Source organism: Podarcis raffonei, chromosome 15 (assembly GCF_027172205.1).
Source record: "Podarcis raffonei isolate rPodRaf1 chromosome 15, rPodRaf1.pri, whole genome shotgun sequence".
Classification (NCBI taxonomy): Eukaryota; Metazoa; Chordata; class Lepidosauria; order Squamata; family Lacertidae; genus Podarcis; species Podarcis raffonei.
The window spans coordinates 31867588-31887846 of record NC_070616.1 but is presented as its reverse complement, the minus strand read 5'-3'; the positions used below and the strand labels follow the sequence as shown (position 1 = coordinate 31887846).

At 42.7% G+C, this 20259-nt stretch overlaps 1 protein-coding gene across 2 annotated transcripts; it reads right to left on the bottom strand.

Moving 5' to 3' along the window:
- Positions 1 to 501: 501 nt before the first annotated feature.
- On the bottom strand, positions 502 to 19672 carry CHEK1 (checkpoint kinase 1). 2 transcript variants are annotated; one of them, XM_053366950.1, is made up of 13 exons: positions 19431 to 19672; positions 15333 to 15417; positions 14448 to 14671; positions 13000 to 13064; positions 12835 to 12904; positions 11441 to 11629; positions 9227 to 9331; positions 8742 to 8837; positions 7506 to 7614; positions 5349 to 5526; positions 4334 to 4465; positions 2753 to 2854; positions 502 to 1976 (listed from the first exon to the last, which is right to left on the bottom strand). In XM_053366950.1, the coding sequence occupies exons 1-13, from the start codon at positions 19615 to 19617 to the stop codon at positions 1881 to 1883; spliced, it is 1638 nt and encodes a 545-aa protein (XP_053222925.1). In that variant the 5' UTR covers positions 19618 to 19672; the 3' UTR covers positions 502 to 1880. The 2 variants fall into 2 exon arrangements, with proteins under 2 accessions (XP_053222925.1, XP_053222926.1); XM_053366951.1 differs by lacking the exon at positions 15333 to 15417 and having other exon boundaries at positions 19431 to 19496.
- Between the last annotated feature and the right edge of the window lie 587 nt (positions 19673 to 20259).

Sequence of the window (20259 nt, the reverse complement as noted above, 5' to 3'; positions counted from 1 at the left end):
ACGACGAGATGGTTGGACAGTGTTCTCGAAGCTACAAACATGAGTCTGACCAAACTGCGGGAGGCAGTGGAAGACAGAAGTGCCTGGCGTGCTCTGGTCCATGGGGTCATGAAGAGTCGGACACGACTAAACGACTAAACAACAACAACGTTGTATTGAGGCTTCTGTATTGAGTTTTCGGTTTTCAAACGTTTCGGACGGTTTTCTGGAACGGATTTTGTTCGGAAACTGAGGTTCTACTGTACAAGTATCAATGGAGACACACTGTATACCACCCCACATCTTCCTACAAGATCTTCAGTTACTGAAACCCCTAGAATCCTCTCAATTTAACACAAAAGTAAAGTTCCCCAGAGATATTTCCCTCCATTTTGGTCGCCCAAGCATATATCCCTTTGTGATATAGTTTATTCCAAACCACCTTGCTACAAGAGGGAATTATCAGGATCTTCCATTTCGGGTGAATAAAGAAGAAAACTTGCATGCTATACAATGACAGCGTTCTTTTAATCCGAGATCATTCTTTATTTTGCAAATTGTTTTATTTTCTTTACAGACACGTTAAAAATTCACAGTTTTGTAGATTTAAGTATGGATCAGGAAGTATGGTCAGAAACAAGGTTTGTGTGTCATCCCCTTACTCTCTTAGTGCAGGGGTAGCCAACCTGGTGCCCTCCGGATTTTGCTGGACTACAACTCCCATCAGCCCCATCCAGCATGGTCAAAGGTCAGGAAGGATGACAGCTGCAGCCTAGTATCTGGCCACCTCCATTCTAGTGTGTTTGCATGGTACATTCAAGTTTAACCAGTTAGAAACAAGTTTGCTTCCCGAAAGACAGAACAGTACAAAAGGAAATAAAAAGAGTGAGGGGTCTGTTAATCCATTACATCTCTTTCCATTTAGACCGGTGTTTCCCAAACCTGGGCCTCCAGCTGTTTTGGACTATAGTTCCCATCATCCCTGACCACTGGTCTTGCTAGCTAGAGATGATGGGAGTTGTAGTCCAAAAACAGCTGGAGACCCAAGTTTGGGAAACCCTGATTTAGACTAAAGATGGGCACCTATGGCCCCACAAGATGTTCTTAGACTACAAAACCCATTATCTTTGCCCACCCTGGTTTGCCCACTTATACTTTAGAGGCTCAGCCAGTCTAATCAGACCTATTAAGGATTAGAGGGGAGAAAATTATACCCTAAAAATAGAAAAAAATATTTTAAAATTGGAACTGATGCTAAAAACAACCACTGGACTTTATGTTTTCTCAAGGGTGACAGTAGAAACCAAAAGCAATGAACTGCAACTGTATAGCTTCATTCAGAAGCCCTGACTTTAGGAGCAAATAATCATAAACTGAGTCAAGTGATTTGAGAAGGACCTTATTCTGGACCTAACATTCCTACGACCCTTATCATGTTTATATAACATAAACTTATGTTTTTTGTTATTTTTTTAAAACCAAAGTCATCGAAGGAGCATGATAACACTCATGTTATGCTTTACAAAGGAGCAACTTTCAAGCTCAGTCTGAATTTTTTTTTACTTTGGGAAAAAAGAAGGAAAACACATGTATATGGATGAGGAGCTTGAGCGACCTACAAAAAAAAAGACACTTCTAAGTCAAGAATGTGAACTAAGCTAAGCCACTCGTGACTTTCATGATCGTAATCAAGGGTGAGATACCCCAGCCAACCATTGCAAATGTGCAACTTCACAACAGTTATCGCCTGTTACCATATGTGGATAGCTTGAACGCCTATCCCCATAAAACCTAAACAAAAGATTTCCATTGAATGACTGGAGTTTGGGGTGCGGCAGGCAAGACTGTCCCTTAGCAGAAGCCGCTGAATCAAAACAGAGCCACTCTCAACCACAACGTCATCATGTGACAGGAAGCCACAGCTTCTGTGTGCTGACGACATCACTCAGCTTCCCTTTGATCTTCAGGAAATGCCTCTTGAACTCCAAGCCGTCACCCTGCATAGGGAAGGGAGGCGGGGAAGAACCCAAGTGAGTATATGTCATTGGAAGGGCATGTATTAGCTAGAGAAACGATACAAGAGGGAAGTAAACCACATTATGAGTACAGCCATACCTCGGAAGTCGAACGGAATCCGTTCCGGAAGTCCGTTCGACTTCCAAAACGTTCGGAAACCAAAGCGCGGCTTCCGATTGGCCGCAGGAAGCTCCCGCAGTCAATCAGAAGCCCCGTTGGATATTAGGGTTCCAAAGAACGTTCGCCTGTCTAGCTGCCGCTTTCTGGATTAGTTGTAGTTTCTGGGTCACCTTCAAAGGTAGCTCCACATAGAGCGCATAGCATCCGCATAGCTCAGTTTTCCACTAAGCACACTGCAGCTCTTGAACCAAGCAGAAGGCTAACCGCCAGCCCCAGCCCATCCAGTATGCTAAAACAGATTAGAAAATAAGATGACTACAATGGCAAACATAATATTCTGAATCAGAACATGTTGGCAGCTGGCAGTGTGAAAACCTTCTGCAGTACTGAGGAGCTACCACTGGATGGAGCCCAAGTACTATTCCCGCACATAAAACATTCTCCCCACAATTTGCAAATCTCTCAAGAGATTAAAAAACCCAGGTCAAATCAAATCTTTGTTTTCTATGCTGCTAGGTAAAAATGTAGCTTTATTCCTATTTAAATAAGTTTGACTGGTTAGGTTAATATCTACTACAAGTGCCAAGGCATCCTTCTTATCCTTAGAATGAAATGTGTTGGTTAACTTTGTATATACCTTAGACAGGCGGAAGTCAACGAGTATTTTGTCATCCATTTCCAAGAGGTTTGCCTTGAAAATCAGTTTGTTGTTTCTTCTATCTGTGGTTGATATGGTAACCTTAGAAGGAAAACGAGAATTTTATCAGGGGAAAGAGGTTTACAAAGTATATTTACAATCAATAATGCTCACTCTTTTTATGCTGTGAACCGTCCTGAGATTTGCCGATATAAGGTGGTATACAAATCAAATCAAATCAAAAAATACCGTATTTTTTGCCCTATAGGACACACTTTTCCCCCTCCAAAAATGAAGGGGAAATGTGTGTGCGTCCTATGGGGCGAATGCAGGCTTTCGCTGAAGCCTGGAGAGCGAGAGGCGCACCGACCCCTCTCCCTCTCCAGGCTTCAGGAAGCTATCCGCAAGCCTTGGGAGCCCGGCGGGAGTGCGCCCCGTGCTTCGTGCGGATGTCCGCAAGCCTTGCGAGCCCAGCGGGAGTTCCCGTCGGGCTCGCAAGCCTTGCGGGCAATAGCCTGTTCTGGGGTTCTGCCCCGCAAGCAAGCTCTGGGAGCGATGACGAGGTTGCACAACCTCGCCATCGCTCCCGGACCCGTTCTGGGGGCTGGGGTCAGGGGAAGCTTGGGCTTCCCCCGCCCCCAGCCCCACAAGCAAGCTCCGGGAGCAATGGCAAGGTTGAGCGCAACCTCGCCTTCGCTCCTGGACCCCCAGCCCTGAGGCTAAAAACGAAGCCAGGACAGCTAGCGGGATCCATCCTGCTCGCTGTCATGGCTTCTTTGCTCTTTGGGGCTCGGAGGGAAATATTTTTTTTTCTTTATTTCCCCCCCCAAAAAAAAAAAAATAAGTGCGCCCTATGGGCCGGTGCGCCCTATATGGCGAAAAATACGGTAAATCTCTGGAGTTGCAAACTTAGGCTCTCTAAGTTTATGGCAAGCCTTCACACTATTTTTCTCGCTAGCAACCAAATGAGGAAGCATCTGTCTAAAGATCTCCCCAACAGGCCCTGAATTCAAAAATAACAATTTCTTTCAGGACATTGTGTATCTTCTAGCTAAACAAATCATATATATTTATTTTGTATGCAAATACATACAAGCAGTGCTTTTTTTCTAAAAATATGTTTAGGGGTACACGTACCCCTGCGTCCCCCCCAGAAAAAAGCACAGCATAAAAGCATGTAAACGCAAATTAATTATTTTTTTTAATTACCTGTCCTACTCGGTGCTGCTTACAACTTAAAATCACAGAGTGAAAATATAAGAAAATCACATTGAATGAAATAAAAATAAAGCAACAAACAGAAATGCAAAAGAGAAGAATTAAAAATACAACAAAAGCAAGCATCACAGACAAATCACGACTTTTAGAGCAGGTTTCTCCTGCCAACTGACAGAATAAAAATGGATGTACCAAACAACAACTACCAGAGAAGGAGTGACCCATGTCTCACAGGGCCAGGTGTTCCATAATATTGATGCACCCACTGAGAAGACCCTCTCTCTTGCTGCCATCTATCGTGTCTACACCACAATGCCTGTCTGTCCATCTTGTGTGTGATGGACACACACAATTAATTCACACCTGGTTTGTGCAGCCCTTCTTCCAGACGTAGCCCATTTTTTCGCAAACCTCCTTCAATACGTGGTAAGACTGGTCAGCGTCCAGCTTCAAAAAGAAACGGGTCATTCTCTTCACTAAGCGCTGCCATGAATTCTAAGAGAGAAAGGAAAGGAAGACACTAGAAGACAGCTGAAGGATAAAACGAATGTCGAGTTTTCATCAAGGCTTTGCATTGTGTTATGATGCTAAAGAATTGCATAGGAATCATTTAAAAATATAGGTGTCCTGTGCATGAACCAAATATATACACCCTTGTGCAAATTAACTGAAACGAAGCATGTTTTCTATTTTACTCGTAATCCTGTACTCAAAACAAACACGAAAAGTCAGTTGATCATTATGGTGTCGGAAGCCTGCAGCCAACAGAAGGAATGATGCGCTCGCCACAATATATTGAGGTTCTACGAAAGAGAGTTATTCCAGAGCTGGAAAAGAGGTGTCCTGACGGTACTGGGATATTGCAGCAGGACCTATCCCCCTGTCACACATCGAAAGCGGTGAAGAAATTCATGACAGAGCAGCAACTACAGGTACTTGATTGGCCAGGGAATTCCCCAGATGTAAATCCCATTAAGAATTTGTGGGTTATATGCAAAATCTCCGTGCTGTAGACTGGACAACTATGGAGAAGCTCATTCAGGCACTGATTCAAGTGTGGTACAGGGATCCGAAAATCAACAGTGACTGTTCGAAATTAGTAGACTCCATGCCAAACCGCGTTCAAATGCTGCTTAAAAATAGCGGAGGTCATATCCATTACTAATGTAGGTATCTGTGAGTTTTGTACATGTATATGTGAGTTTGTACAATAAACTACATTGTTTGTTTCAATTAATTTGCACAAGGGTGTATATATATTTTCGAGGGCTGAAGCATTAAATTGGGGAGGGGGGTTGCTGTTACAATGCATAACGAAAGCATAAGGGCCTCTACAAGTTCCAAAAACAATGATAGCCGATCCACTGGACTAAGTTACCTGGGAAGAACTGGGAGTGCCAAGCAGTTGGCTATTGAGAAGCATGTGTTCAGGGCAAGCTGGCTGGGAGAAGCTGATGCCTTGCACAAGCTTATCGATGCCAGCTGGACCGCTATCCCACAAAGAAAGCCCAGTGCCAGGTTCCGGTTGAGAATTGGAGCAGGTCTTTTTCTCCTCACTGCAGCAATGAAAACAAAGCAGTGTTACATTCTTAAATGGCGCAACAACACATTGTCTAGAACTTTTTTATTTCCGGGAGTTAACCGCTACATGCGTTGGCCCTCATAACTGGGTTTAAGTTGGCCTTTTTCTTGGCAATTTTCATCATTATTTAAATCATTCTATCATGACTGAAGTGCCTTAATGCAGGCACGTCCAACAGGTAGATTGTGATCTACCGGTAGATCACTGGATGTCTGTGGTAGATCACTGGAGCTCTTTGGTATGCTTGAATGATTACAAGTCTATCTCTATTCTAGCTATTATTCTAGTAAATTTGGTTTTAGACTTATAAGCCAGTTGTGGTGGTGTTGTTTTGATGCAAAGAAGCTCAACAACAACTTAGGCTTCCAGTAAAAAAAAGCTCAACATTTTTGCCCTGCACCCCCCAAAAACGGGGCTTTCCTCCTCCCTAAAGAAAGCTCCTTAGGGACGCGGGTGGCGCTGTGGGTTAAACCACAGAGCCTAGGACTTGCTGATCAGAACATCGGTGGTTCGAATCCCTGCGACGGGGTGAGCTCCCATTGCTCGGTCCCTGCTCCTGCCAACGTAGCAGTTCGAAAGCACGTCAAAGTGCAAGTAGATAAATAGGTACCACTCAGGTGGGAAGGTTAACGGCGTTGCCGTGCGCTGCTCTGGTTCACCAAAAGCGGCTTAGTCATACTGGCCACATCACCCGGAAGCTGTACGCCGGCTCCCTCCACCAATAAAGCGAGATGAGCGCTGCTACCCCAGAGTCGGTCACGACTGGACCTAATGGTCAGGGGTCCCTTTACCTTTACCTCAGAATGCTAGGGGTTGTGCGCAGTGCTAGTCCTACTCAAGAGTAGGCGCACTGAGATGATGGATTTTTCGGAGCTAGCCGACCTAACTGGAAGAGTCCGCGACCAAAAGGAAGAGGAGTATCAGGAAGAGTGGATTAAATTTAATGATTATTTAGTTAAATATGTTAAGTTAAAGTAAATGAAAACAGCTTGCAGATACTTAATTGGCTTAGGATTTTATTTATGTTAAGTGATGAATTAACATGTTTAATTTCATAAAGTGAAGATTTAAGGATGTTAATGTTTAAGTTAACTGGCTGCATGACCCGGAAGCTGTATGCTGGCTCCCTCAGCCAATAAAGCGAGATGAGCGCCGCAACCCCAGAATTGGTCACAACTGGACCTAATGGTCAGGGGATTTAAAGAAAGCTCAACAACTTTGATCTGAACCCCTAAAAGGGGGTAGATCACTGCCAGTTTTTTAACTCTTTGAGTAGTTCACAGTCTCTTGGGAGTTGGCCACTCCTGCTTAATGTAAAAAGTCACTTGTTTTCTGCATTGCATGTTTGCAGAATCATAAAACACACACAGCCTCGACAGTAGCATTTACCACACAACTTGAACATATTACTTTGTTATGCTCTGCAAGACCTAAAGCACACCCCCACCTTCGCCCATTTTCTCCTGCACTTAAATAAGACCCAGAGGCTAGAATCATCAGATTAATCCTCATATTAAGGCACACATTAAAGTCCCAAAAGTTCCCCAACTTTGGTATTTAAACAGGATAGAATTAGTGCTTTCAGATACAAAACCATCTCCACTGCGGCCCTCGCCCTCTGTGTACGAGTTGTTTTGCTCCTATTCTGTCAAATCGAGGGAGCAAGCAATAATGCAGCGAAGGAGAGGCAAGAAGAGCAGATTTGGCTCTGCTAAGCTGGCTACTGCAGGCTAGTGGCACAGTGCAGGTATGCCATAGATCACCTCTGGTTTTGTTACTCGCCGAACACATCTTAAGATATGGCAGCACAGAATAAGCCACTGCACAGCTTCAGAGTAAAAAATAAAAAGTTCCCCATCAAGTTAAAGATATTACCCGGACACCACATATTATTGCCTGTGTGTTATTGTTATTGCCTGTGTGTTAGACACGATGAACAAATATATTTTTCACCTGCGTGCACTTTTCACTGGAGAGAAGTCCGTATCGGATCGGATGTGCTTAGAAAAACACCCTGGGGAATCAGATAGTCCCCCCGATGAGACTCGAGGCCGCTTGATGCCTAGAAATAAAAACTAGTACTCAGTTTTCAAAGGGGGGGGGAAATTATTTTTGTCATTCACTGTTAAGTACATAGTAAATCCCAAGTAAAATGATTGGGTTGTTGCTGTTGTTTTTTAATGGCTCCAACCTTTCCAAAGGTGCTGTGTGCCAGCTTGTCATTCTTCCTAAGACCAAAAGAAGCTAAACACACATCACTTGTATTTGTGAACACTAATGTAAACTCAAAACCACCGACAGTGGTACCTTGGTAGTCGAACGGCTTAGTTGTCGAACAAATCGGCTCCCGAACGTTGCAAACCCAGAAGTGAGTGTTCCGGTTTGCGAATGTTCTTTGAAAGCTGAACGTCCGATGCGGCTTCCACAGCGGAAGCCGCGCCTTGGTTTTTGAACCGTTCTGGGAGCCAAACGGACTCCCGGAACGGATTAAATTCGAGAACCAAGGTATCACTGTATTCAAACTTCATGAATGGTGGGATCAAATAATTGCAACAGAACTGCCAAATGATCTGCAGAATTCTCAGGCCAACAACCTCTTCCCATTGTTAGAGCTAGTTAAAATGTTGATTCAAAGTGACTAAGGAGGCTTTCCGCATCACATTTTTCATTTAGATGGGTGCTCCCACATGTCACAAGGGAGGGGTGTGTGTGCAGAATCATAATATTGGAATGATTTACACTGGTTTTCATCCTAGACTCAAACGTGAATGTACCGATTTCAGGCATAGGCAAATTCGGCCCTCCAGATGTTTTAGGACTACAACTCTCATGATCCCTAACTAACAGGACCAGTGGTCAGGGATGATGGGAATTGTAGTCCCAAAACATCTGGAGGGCTGAGGTTGAGGAAGCCTGGATTAACCCAAGATGAGCCCTTATTAGTAGCAGACCTTGATAAATGGGACTGATCAGCAAAGGGGATGAAAAAGCAAGCAAAATCTATCCTCAAGTAAGATTAAAATAGGGTGAGCCACTGAAATTGTAAATATCATTATCTTTAAATATAGAACTCGCTCCTTTCAGTGGCATACATGAGAGATGTCAACTGAACCATTTTCAGATGTCAAAAGATTTCAAATATGCAGCTACATACAAAATTCACATGCATTTATTTTATTTTTTAATTACCTTTCTTTAAAGCTTTTGTGTACCACCTGTCCTTTTTTAGGTCTTCAATAGTAAGCCTTGATGAGGGGTCCTCAGTTAATAGTTTGAGGAGTAAAGCTGCAAAGAAATAAAGAATTTGTTTATATGCATGGCCTACAAGTTTCTGAAATTGTCCACCTTCTGTGGCAATGGATTGCAATTTAATTGAGATGCCCTCAAACATTGTTCCACCAGTTTTCAAATAAATCATTACAATTTTTACATGAACCAGAGTCACCCAACTTTTAAAACGAAAAAAATTTTTTTCCTTCCAGTAGCACCTTAAAGACCAACTAAGTTAGTTCTTGGTATGAGCTTTCGTGTGCATGCACACTTCTTCAGATACTTTTAAAGATGTTCTTTGGAGGATATGATCTGTACTGAGAAAAATAACACACACATTTCTTAGCAAAGCTATCAAGACTGCCCGCCAAGTAAATATAAAAACAGCCAGTAAAGGTCTGTACCTAGTGGCAACGAGTCTATCTTCTTCCATGGTGACAAATATGTTTTCTTTTCTTTCCAATCACAGTATTCTTGACATGTGTCAACAGGCTGGTCCCATGGCAGTTCTGCAAGAAAGAAAGCCACATTTCTTGACAAAACTTGTCAGTGATCTGGGGACAAACTAAGAAGGTATTTGGGTTTCAACCAAATGGATGTTAGCATTTTAGGAGGAAGAGACACACCCAAGGGTTATAAGAAGGTCACTAATAACCACATTAGTTACACAGCAAATTCAAAACGAGGAATTATTAACTACTTAGACTAGTAGAATAGTCTCCATTAAAGCTGTGAGCAAGGAAAATCTCCAGCAATTTCTTTTTTTCTGTTCCAGCTTGGCTACAAATGTCACACTATCAGAAAATATGGTTACTATGCAATATGCTCCAGATTTATGCAGTAAGATAAATCCCTCGAAAAATTCTTGCAGACACACTTGTTTTAAAATTAATTTTATTATATATATTACAACATTTATATCCTACCCTTCTGGTGCAAAAGCACTGCTCAGAGCTGCTTGCAATATTTAAAACTATATGAAACTATCAACCACTGAGTCAGTAGTTGTATGCTGTTAAAACTGTGAAAAATTCATTATTATTATTATTATTATTATTATTATTATTATTATTATTATTATTTTAAATGCTGGTTTTGGCAACACATTTATAAATGAACATTCTATGCTGAATGTATAGAATGCTTTAACTTAAATGACTCTTCCTTCCAAAGCCTGTTTTTTTAATATGTATATATTATTTTTTTTTTATATATATATATATATATATATATATATATATATATATATATATGCTGTATCTTGCAGGTTTATCAAACACTGGAAATTTGTTGTGGCGTATTATTGCTACTTTTGGTGTTGAATCGGTCAAAATGCTTGTGCTTTTATTCTATCTGCTTAAATTTGATCTAAAAATATATAAATATTTTAAAAGGATGTATTGAAGGAGAGGGGAAAGTTCACATAGCTTTCTTGTGGAGAGGAGAGCTTTCTTGTGGTAGACAGTTGGAGAGATGTCCTCAGCTACTCTTGGGAGTAACCATACAGACAGTGGTGGTTAGAGGGTAATTAATTAGCTTCAACAATCTCCCCTTAGCTACACTGGAAGGAAGATTTAGCGGCACTCCATATATGAATTGTGTAACTGTGTGCTAATAAATGTGCTACTATGGTATCATTTTTAAAGAGAAAAAAGAACCACTTGTATTTGTCCTCTGATGGCTCCCTTTGCAACTCAAGCTTTAGAGTGGTGTACGACCTTCCAAGCCATGGGTGCCTCATCTCATGTAACCGAATCAGTCACTAAGTTTGTACTTCAAGTTAATAAGATCAGCCAGCAACTTCTGCAGAACTGCTATGGGTGTTGGTTGTTCTACTCTTGCTTAAATTTTTCAAGAATGAAAAATGTACATGGGCCTTTCTCTGTTTTTTTAATGTCCCCTCCCCATCAGCATATTTGTTCTGCTGAATCGTGAAGGCCCGTAGATTATTACAGTGGTACCTTGGTTCTCAAATGCCTTGGTACTCAAACAACTTGGAACCCAAACACTGCAAACCCAGAAGTAAGTGTTTCGGTTTGCGAACTTTTTTTGGAAGCCGAACGTACTCCGATTTGAGTGTTACGCTTCCGATTTGAGTGCCACACTTCCATTTTGAGTGTTACGCTGAGGTCTGCTTTTGCTATTCATTTTACATTTTTGTTTTTGTGGCTCTTTTTGTTTTGTTTTTGTGACTGTGTGGAACCCAGTTCGGCTACTGATGGATTGATTGTGTGACTGCAGTACATTGTTTATTGCTTTCATTTTACAAATCAATGGTCTCGTTAGAGAGTAAAATTCATGTTAAATTGGTGTTTTAGGCATTGTTTTTAAAAGTCTGGAACGGATTAATCCATTTTGCATTACTTTCTATGGGAAAGGGTGCCTTGGTTTTGGAACGCTTTGGTTTAGGAATGGATTAAGTTTGAGAACCAAGGTACCACTGTAATGAACTAGATCAAGAACCACACTTTAATAAATATCCAGAATTCCCAAGAGATAACACACCAAGGCGCACTGCTGATCTGCATCCCTGTTGTGTAAATGTAGAGCATTAGTTTTAAGAGGCAAATCCTTATGAACAAACTAATAAAACGAATTAAAACTTGGGTAGCTCTTACCTCCAGCCAACATGGCAGTGAGTACGATTCCACATGACCAAACATCAACTGGCTCGGCATGGAATTCTTTTCTTTTAAGGACTTCTGGCGCGATGTACGGGAGCGTGCCACACATCTTGTTCAACAATCGCTCACGGCCATTGTACTTAAACACAGTTGCTAGTCCAAAGTCAGAGATTTTGAGATTATCTAAACAAATACAAGCATAAAGAAGGTATCTTGCGCATCATTCTAATTCATCATTTTTGTTTGAAGCACACTAAAGCATGGGTAGGCAAACTAAGGCCTGGGGGCTGGATCTGGCCCAATCACCTTCTAAATCCGGCCTGCGGACCGTCCGGGAATTGGCATGTTTTTACATGAGTAGAATGTGTCCTTTTATTTAAAATGAATTTCTGGGTTATTTGTGGGGCCTGCCTGGTGTTTTTACATGAGTGGAATGTGTGCTTTTATTTAAAATGCATCTCTGGCTTATTTGTGGGGCATAGGAATTTGTTCATATTTTTTTTTTCAAATTATAGTCCGGCCCCCAACAAGGTCTGAGGGACAGTGGACCGGCCCCCTGCTGAAAAAGTTTGCTGTCCCCTGCACTAAAGTAACATTGATCTAAACACCAACATTTAACCTTTTAAAAAATGGTCCTTTCAAGTATGCCAGCTCAGAAATTTGTCACTGATACTAATCTACCCTGCTCCTTAGTATGCCAGCTCAAAAATATCCCATTGATACTAGTGGGCCATGTCTACATAAGTGGGCATTAAGTGTTCTATTGCTGCTCCAAATCAAGGGCAGCCGAGTGAAATGCTAAAAAAACCCAAACCCAAGTCCTCTGCCTGCTTGATGTTTGGTGTTAGCAACAGAGAGAACTTGTTGCTTTCACATCCAAAGTGCGGACTGCTTTTTCACTTGTGGAAAATTGATACTGAACTAAAGAAATTAGTGATGTATGGAAGTGAGAGCTGGACCATAAAGAAGGCTGATCGCCGAAGAACTGATGCTTTTGAATTATGGTGCTGGAAGAGACTCTTGAGAGTCCCATGGACTGCAAGAAGATCAAACGTATCCATTCTGAAGGAAATCAGGCCTGAATGCTCACTGGAAGGACAGATCCTGAAGCTGAAGCTCCAGTACTTTGGCCACCTCATGAGAAGAGAAGACTCCCTGGAAAAGACCCTGATGTTGGGAAAGATGGAGGGCACAAGGAGAAGGGGACGACAGAGGATGAGATGGTTGGACAGTGTTCTCGAAGCTACCAGCATGAGTTTGAACAAACTGCGGGAGGCAGTGGAAGACAGGAGTGCCTGGCGTGCTCTGGTCCATGGGGTCACGAAGTGTCAGACATGACTAAACGACTAAACAACAACAACAAGAACAAAGCGGTCTCTCTCTCTTACCCATTCCATTTAGCAGAAGATTCTCAGGCTTAATATCCCGATGTGTTACTCCTATACTGTGAAGGTAGACCTTTCAAAATGATACAAGGCATTAATAGAAAGCATTCATTCAACCTGCTTTCACACACAAAAAAGAGCTTGAAAAAGCAACGTAAATAAACTTACGACTCCAGCTATAAGCTGGTGGAAAAACTTCTGTGCTTCTGCCTCAGGCATTCCTACATCTGGCTCTGCAAAGAAGGCACCATAGCTTCATGAAGAAAGATACTAACAAAATTTACACAGTGATAGCAGCGTTTCTAATCAATATAACGTTTCTGGTTGTTTGCCCTGAAATAGTTATGGATTTAAGTTTATAAAATGATTGCAGGCTACTGTAGAGGTGGCTTGCTTTGGATGTGTTTAAATATCCCTAAAATGCAAGTTGCAGTGGTACCTCAGAAGTGTTTGACTTCCAAAATGTTTGGAAACCAAGGTACGGTTTCCAATTGGCCACAGGAAGCGCCTGAAGCCAATCGGAAGCCGCAGAAGCCCCGTCGGACGTCTGGGTTCCAAAGAATGTTTGCAAACCGGAACACACACTTGCGGGTTTGCGGTATTGAGGAGCCAAAGTGTTCGACTCGCAAGGCGTTTGCAAACCAAAGTACAACTGTATAGCTGTTTCCAAACTGCTCCCTGATCAGGTGCAATAATCCAGAAATAGAACATAGTTCAGCTATAACTTCAAGGAATGTTAACTGAGGCACAGTGTGCCTGAGATCTTATGGAAACTACACGGAATTAAATGTACTTAACTGAATTCCCATCTCAGAGCTGAAGAACTTGTAGTCCTCCAGATGTTGCTGGACTACAGCCATCATCCCTGACCACTGGCTATGCTGGTTGGGGCTGCTAGGAGTTGTAGTCCAACAACATTTGAAGGCCCACGGGGTCCCCACCTATTTAATTTTATCTCATACAGTGGTACCTCTGGTTACAAACTTAATTCGTTCTGGAGGTCTGTTTTTAACCTGACACCATTCTTAACCTGAGGTACCACTTTAGCTAATGGGGCCTCCTGCTGCCGCCGCTCAATTTCTGTTCACATCCTGAGGTAAAGTTCTTAACCCGAGGTACTACTTCCAGGTTAGCAGAGTCTGTAACTCGAGGTGTTTGTAAACCGAGGTACCGCTGTACTTAAAGCTGTGGGGTTGAAATAGAAAAACCGCACATACAAAAATCCCAGCGCCAAACAACAAGAAATGAAATTCTTAATGAAGAAACCTCTGTCGTACCTTGGAAGGCAAACAGAATCAGTTCTGGAAGTCCGTTCGACTTCCAAAACATTTGGAAACCAAAACGCGGCTTCCGATTGGCTGCAGGAGTTTCCTGCAGCCAATCAGAAGCTGCAGAAGCCCCGTCAAACATTCAGGTTCCGAAGAACATTCGCCAACTAGAACAGTCACAGTTTGCGGCGTTCGGGAGCCAAAACGTTCACGTCGCAAGGTGTTCAGGATTCAAGGAACGACTGTATATAGATGACTTAAATAAATAAACTGTTTGACCCTTGGAGAGCATTGTCACCCAAAGACCATTCTGTGGCCTGCCTTCCTATCCCATAAAACCCCCTGTACCTATTCGGTCAAAGAGTTCTCCCCCGCTGCAGTACTCTAGGAACAGATACTGAATAGTGCCTTCTCGCCGATGTCCGTAAAACTTGACAATGTTCTCGTGATTTAACATTTTGTTAATGCAGATCTCCTTCTTAATCTGATCTGGGCACTCGATAGCGCATTTCATGTCAACAATCTTCACTGCCACCGCTTCTTCTGTGCGTCTGTTGACAGCCAACTGAACTCTATAAAGAGAAAGTGGAAAGAAGGGTTTTTATAGGCTTTCCTCGCCAAACATTATTACTAAAAATTACACGTTAAGTCTCAGCTTTGCTTGCCAGCCGCAGCACACATTTTCTCCTCCTGGAAAAAAATGAGCAAATTCAACAACCCAAATGAAAGCTCTTGTGATTTTTGACAACCCTTGACACAAGAATGCAGCAGCAATTTCAATTTACAGTTTACTCTTGCTCTGGAACCATTCATTTGCCTCCATGTATTATAATATGTAGGGACACGGGTGGTGCTATGGGTTAAACCACAGAGCCTAGGACTTGCCGATCAGAAGGTTGGCGGTTCGAATCCCCGCCACGGGATGAGCTCCCGTTGCTCGGTCCCTGCTCCTGCCAACCTAGCAGTTCGAAAGCACGTCAAAGTGCAAGTAGATAAATAGGTACCGCTCCGGCGGGAAGATAAACGGTGTTTCTGTGCGCTGCTCTGGTTCGCCAGAAGCGGCTTAGTCATGCTGGCCACATGACTTGGAAGCTGTACGCCGGCTCCCTCGGCCAGTAAAGCTAGATGAGCACCGCAACCCCAGAGTCGGTCACAACTGGACCTAATGGTCAGGGGTCCCTTTACCTTTACCTATTATAATATGTTGCATGGTATTGCCTAAGTTATACTCACTCTCCATAAGCGCCTTCCCCAAGGGTCTGTACTAAGTCCCAGTCTTCCACAAAAGGCACGGCCATCTTGACAAACAGGACACACTCTGCAGATCGAAGAAATAAGGAATCGGAAGTCAAGGGTCATAAGTATTTGGCTGCCAAGACGGGGGGGGGGGGCAGTGGCAGAGAATTTATTTTGCATGAAGTAGATCCCACATTTAATCCCCAGCATCTCCAGGTAAGGCTAAGAGAGAACCCTATTTGAAATCTTGGGAGAGCTGCATCCAGTCATTGTAGATAACATTGAGCTAGATGGATAATGATATACCCCGCCCATCTGGCTGGGCTTCCCCAGCCACTCTGGGCGGCTTCCAAAAAAATATTAAAACACTGTAATACATCAAACATTAAAAGCTTCCCTAAACAGGGCTGCCTTCAGATGTCTTCTAAAAGTCTGGTAGTTGTTGTTCTCTTTGACATCTGGTGGGAGGGTGTTCCACAGGGAGGGTGCCACTACTGAGAAGGCCCTCTGCCTGGTTCCCTGTAAGTTGGCTTCTCACAAGGAGGGAACCGCCAGAAGGCCCTCGGTGCTGGACCTCAGTGTCCGGGCTGAGCAATGGGGGTGGACTATTAGACCGATCAGTATAAGGCGGCTTATTTCTGAAAAAACGCTAAAGGAGATAATATAGGAGTCTTACCTCAGAATGCTAGGGGTTGTGCACAGTGCTAGTCCTACTCAAGAGTAGGCACACTGAAGTTTATGTTTATATATATAATTTTTATTAAATTTTCTGTTTCACAATTTAGAATACTCATTTAAAATATCCATGACTTCCCTTCTTCTTTCCATGGTTCATCTTGCATATCTTATATCCCTGAATATTTTACATAAACTAAACCATTCAGTATTCCATTACAGTCGTACCTTGGTTTTCGAACAGCTTAGTTCTCAAACGTTTTGCCTCCTGAACGCCACAAACCCGGAAGTGACTGTTCCGGTTTGCGAATGTTCTTTGGAACCCAAACGTCTGACGGGGCTTCTGCGGCTTCCGATTGGCTGCAAGAGTTTCCAGCAGCCAATTGGAAGCCGTGCTTTGGTTTCCAAATGTTCTGGAAGTTGAACGGACTTCCTTTTTTTTTTTATAAATTTTTTATTGGTTTTTCAACATATAATATAAAACAATACAAAAAACAAACACTAACAAACAAACATATAAACATGTATAATTTCATAAATTTTTTCCATATACCCAATTTCAGCGACTTCCCCATGCCTCCCTTTTCTGCATCCCTATTTCAAATTTTTTCAGCAACCCCTGATCTGAATTACTTATTAATTCCTTTCTTTAACCCTTTTTCTTTCTTCTTATCCAATCATTTATCGCTGCAAATCTGCTTTACTTAAACCATGACATTTTAACACTCCATAATCTTACAAGAATTTTTAAGATAAAGTTTAAATTTCTTCCAGTCTTCCTCCACCGTCTCTTTCCCTTGGTCACGGATTCTGCTCGTCATCTCTGCCAGTCCCATATAGTCGATCACCTTCGTCTGCCACTCTTCCAGTGTGGGTAGTTCTTGTGTCTTCCAATACTTTGCTAATAACACTCTTGCTGCTGTTGTAGCATACATAAAGAACATCCTATCTTTCTTTAACACCAATTGGCCTACCATGCCCAGGAGAAAAGCCTCTGGTTTTTTATGGAATGTACACTTAAGTACCTTCTTAATTTCATTATATATCGTTTCCCAGAAGACTTTAATCCTTGGGCACGTCCACCAAAGGTGATAGAAAGTGCCTTCAGTTTCATTACATTTCCAGCATTTGTTATTGGGCAAATGATAAATTTTTGCAAGCTTGACTGGGGTCATGTACCACCTATAAATCATTTTCATAATATTCTCTCTTAAGGCATTACATGCCGTAAATTTTATGCCGGTGGTCCATAACTGTTCCCAGTCAGCAAACATGATGTCATGGCCAATGTCCTGTGCCCATTTAATCATAGCTGATTTAACCGTTTCATCCTGTGTATTCCATTTCAGCAGCAAATTGTACATTCTAGACAAATTCTTAGTATTGGGTTCTAACAATTCTGTTTCTAACTTTGACTTTTCCACCTGGAAACCAATTTTCCTGTCCTGTTTAAAAACTTCATTTATCTGGTAATAGTGAAGCCAATCTCTTACTTTAAACTTCAATTTCTCATAACTCTGTAGTTTCACATTTCCACCTTCTTGTTCTACAATTTCCCAATATTTTGGCCATTTAGATTCCATATTAAGTTGAACGGACTTCCAGAACAGATTCTGTTCAACTTCCAAGGTACGACTGTATTACATCCATCAAAACTTATTTACACTTTTGAATTAATCTTAATGCTGCCAACGTTTTCAAGTGTACACAATTCCCCCCATATATTCAATAAACATTTTCCAGTTTTCTCAAAACATTTGTTCTTCTTGTTTTCTTAGTCTATATGTTAAGTCTGCAAGCTGTGCGTATTCCATGGCTGGCGGGAGAAGTGACTATAGGATGGATGTGGATTATTTTGGTTTTTTAAATACTGTATTGTACAAGTAAGGCATCTAATCTCCTATACCGTTTTATGCAGGCCTGTAGAACCTCACTTGTTGAACTGCTCCTGTCAACAAGCTGTTAAAAAAGTGTTGGGGAATGAAACACCCACTGTAAAAAATGCCTGGTTCCACAAAACAAGGCAAGTAGGACAAAACAAATTCAAATCTTTTAGGACCACTAATTTCTTTAATTCAGACAAGCTTTCAATTGCCCAGAATTTTGTGCAACACAGCTTGCTTTTCAAGTTTTGTTTTTTTAATGAGAAATGAAAAGGACTCAATGAATGATTCAACATTTGTTGCCTTCTCTGCAATACACATTGTTGCATCCCTCATTCACACACTTTAAAGAACTGCTAGACAGGAAGTAATTCAACAGGTGAGGCTTTCTCCAGTTCTGCAGACACAAGTGATGAAGTGCTACACCTATTGATTGCAGCAAAGTCACTCTTAGAGGTACAGGAGCTGTACCAGGAAGTTGGGGGGGGGGGATTTGAAAAAACAATAACAATGTCCACGCATCCTATACTATTAGCAAACTCAATTCTCCTAGAGATTATCTTCATCCAAAAGAAAAGTTTGCAGAAATAAATAAATAAAAATTGAGGACCGTAAGAGACCAAAAAAGTCACAAAAACAGCAAAATGAGTTGTGCGGATTGACCACAGAATGTGAATTAAATGGAGCTTCCTAGAGGACATAGCTGGATGGCACCTTGAACAGGAGCACACTGCACTGTTTTTGTTGCATGCAGGTCCCCACACAGGGCATAACTTTACTGCCTACAGCCATGGGCTTCTGCAAACCTGCCAGGCCATTTATTGAATAAACCAACTTTCAACCATTATAGCACTTTAACAGCATTCATAAAACAGATCGTGATTATAAATCAAAGTATAAAACTAAAAATCCCTTATCTGCCCCAATTCCTGCGCTCAATCGAAATTTTATCCCAACCCAGAACTCTTACACACACACACACACACACACACACACACACAAACACGTGTCTCCCTCAAATATCCCCCATGCTCACTTTTCAGAAAGGTACCAAAACCTGCAAAGACACAACATATATGAATTGCCGCCCACCCTTTTGAAAACATCCGTGCATTAGGACGCAGAAGGGCACGTGCATGCACAACCAATGAAATGGGCTGGTTTTTTTTAATGAAGTTTTAAGTCTCCTTGTTTCGCAACATGGACACCCGAATTAAAACAGCAGCGAAAAGCACAAATAGCCACGACGACGCTCCTTTGGCCCTGCAAGCCTACCTCACAGGGTTGTTTGGGAGGGCAAATTGGGGAAAACATATGCATGCCGTTCCTTGGAGTGGAAGGCGGGATGCGCGAAGGAAACAAGGAAGAAAAGTCTCCCACGGTGGGTGGGTGCGTGGGGGGCAAAGCATCTCTCCCCCGCCCCGCTCCCTAAGAATAGAGACCCTCCTCCGCCCCACGTGGGGAGGAAAGAAGAGCGAGAGGAAAGGGGGAGCAGCCTACCCTCCCTCTCCAAATTTTGGCCATTTTTTGTCCTCACCCGCCCAGCGGCGAGGGCCGCTTCCCCGGCTGATCAGCAAGCGGCGTTTCCCGCCGAAGAGCGTCGAGAGCAAGAGCCGGGCAGAGACTGGGAGAGAGCCGGGAGGAAGAGGCGGCGGCGAGGGGCCGAGGGGAGGAATCCGGCGCCGGCTCCGCCTCCTGCCCCGGCCGCCCGGGTGAGGCAGCATAATGGCGTCCCGAGGCCGGAGGAGCCACCGCTTTGCTAACTAATGCAAACGCGCGGCATCTTTAAGCCGTCGGTCCCGGTAGGAAGCGCCTCTCTGCATCCCGCCGCGGGACTTCTTGCTTCCGAGTAGACGCGGTGCGGTATTTGGCTAGAAACTGCTCCTGCACGCTTGTAGGGAGATTTTTTTTCAGACTTGTTTCCCCCACCCCGGGGTCAGAAGAAAGCGATTTCAAATAACTGTTGCTGAGACCCTTTCCACTCCGAATCTGCTAGACAAGAGTCAGGCAGAGGGTGATGACACTCGGGCTTCCTGCCTCCGCTAACATAATTTTTATAATTTGATTTTACATGTTCATTCACAGAAATGATATTCTTGCAAATGTTAACATTTTACACTAGATGCTTTCAAATCCTAGGACTTCCCTCCTCCCCTCCGTGAGTTCTTTAGGCAACTTTTCCAACTGCCTATTAGTCCAGTTTACAGTCCTCCATTACGTATACCCAAAGTCTGTGTATCATTGCAGGAGTTATTTAAAGCCTGCCCAAGAGTTCATGTGTTTGCAGTGGTATTTTAAATACTATCTACATTTGCCCCCTTCTCTGTTGCAGTTTTGATCCTCCCGGTTTCTGATTTTCCCAGTTA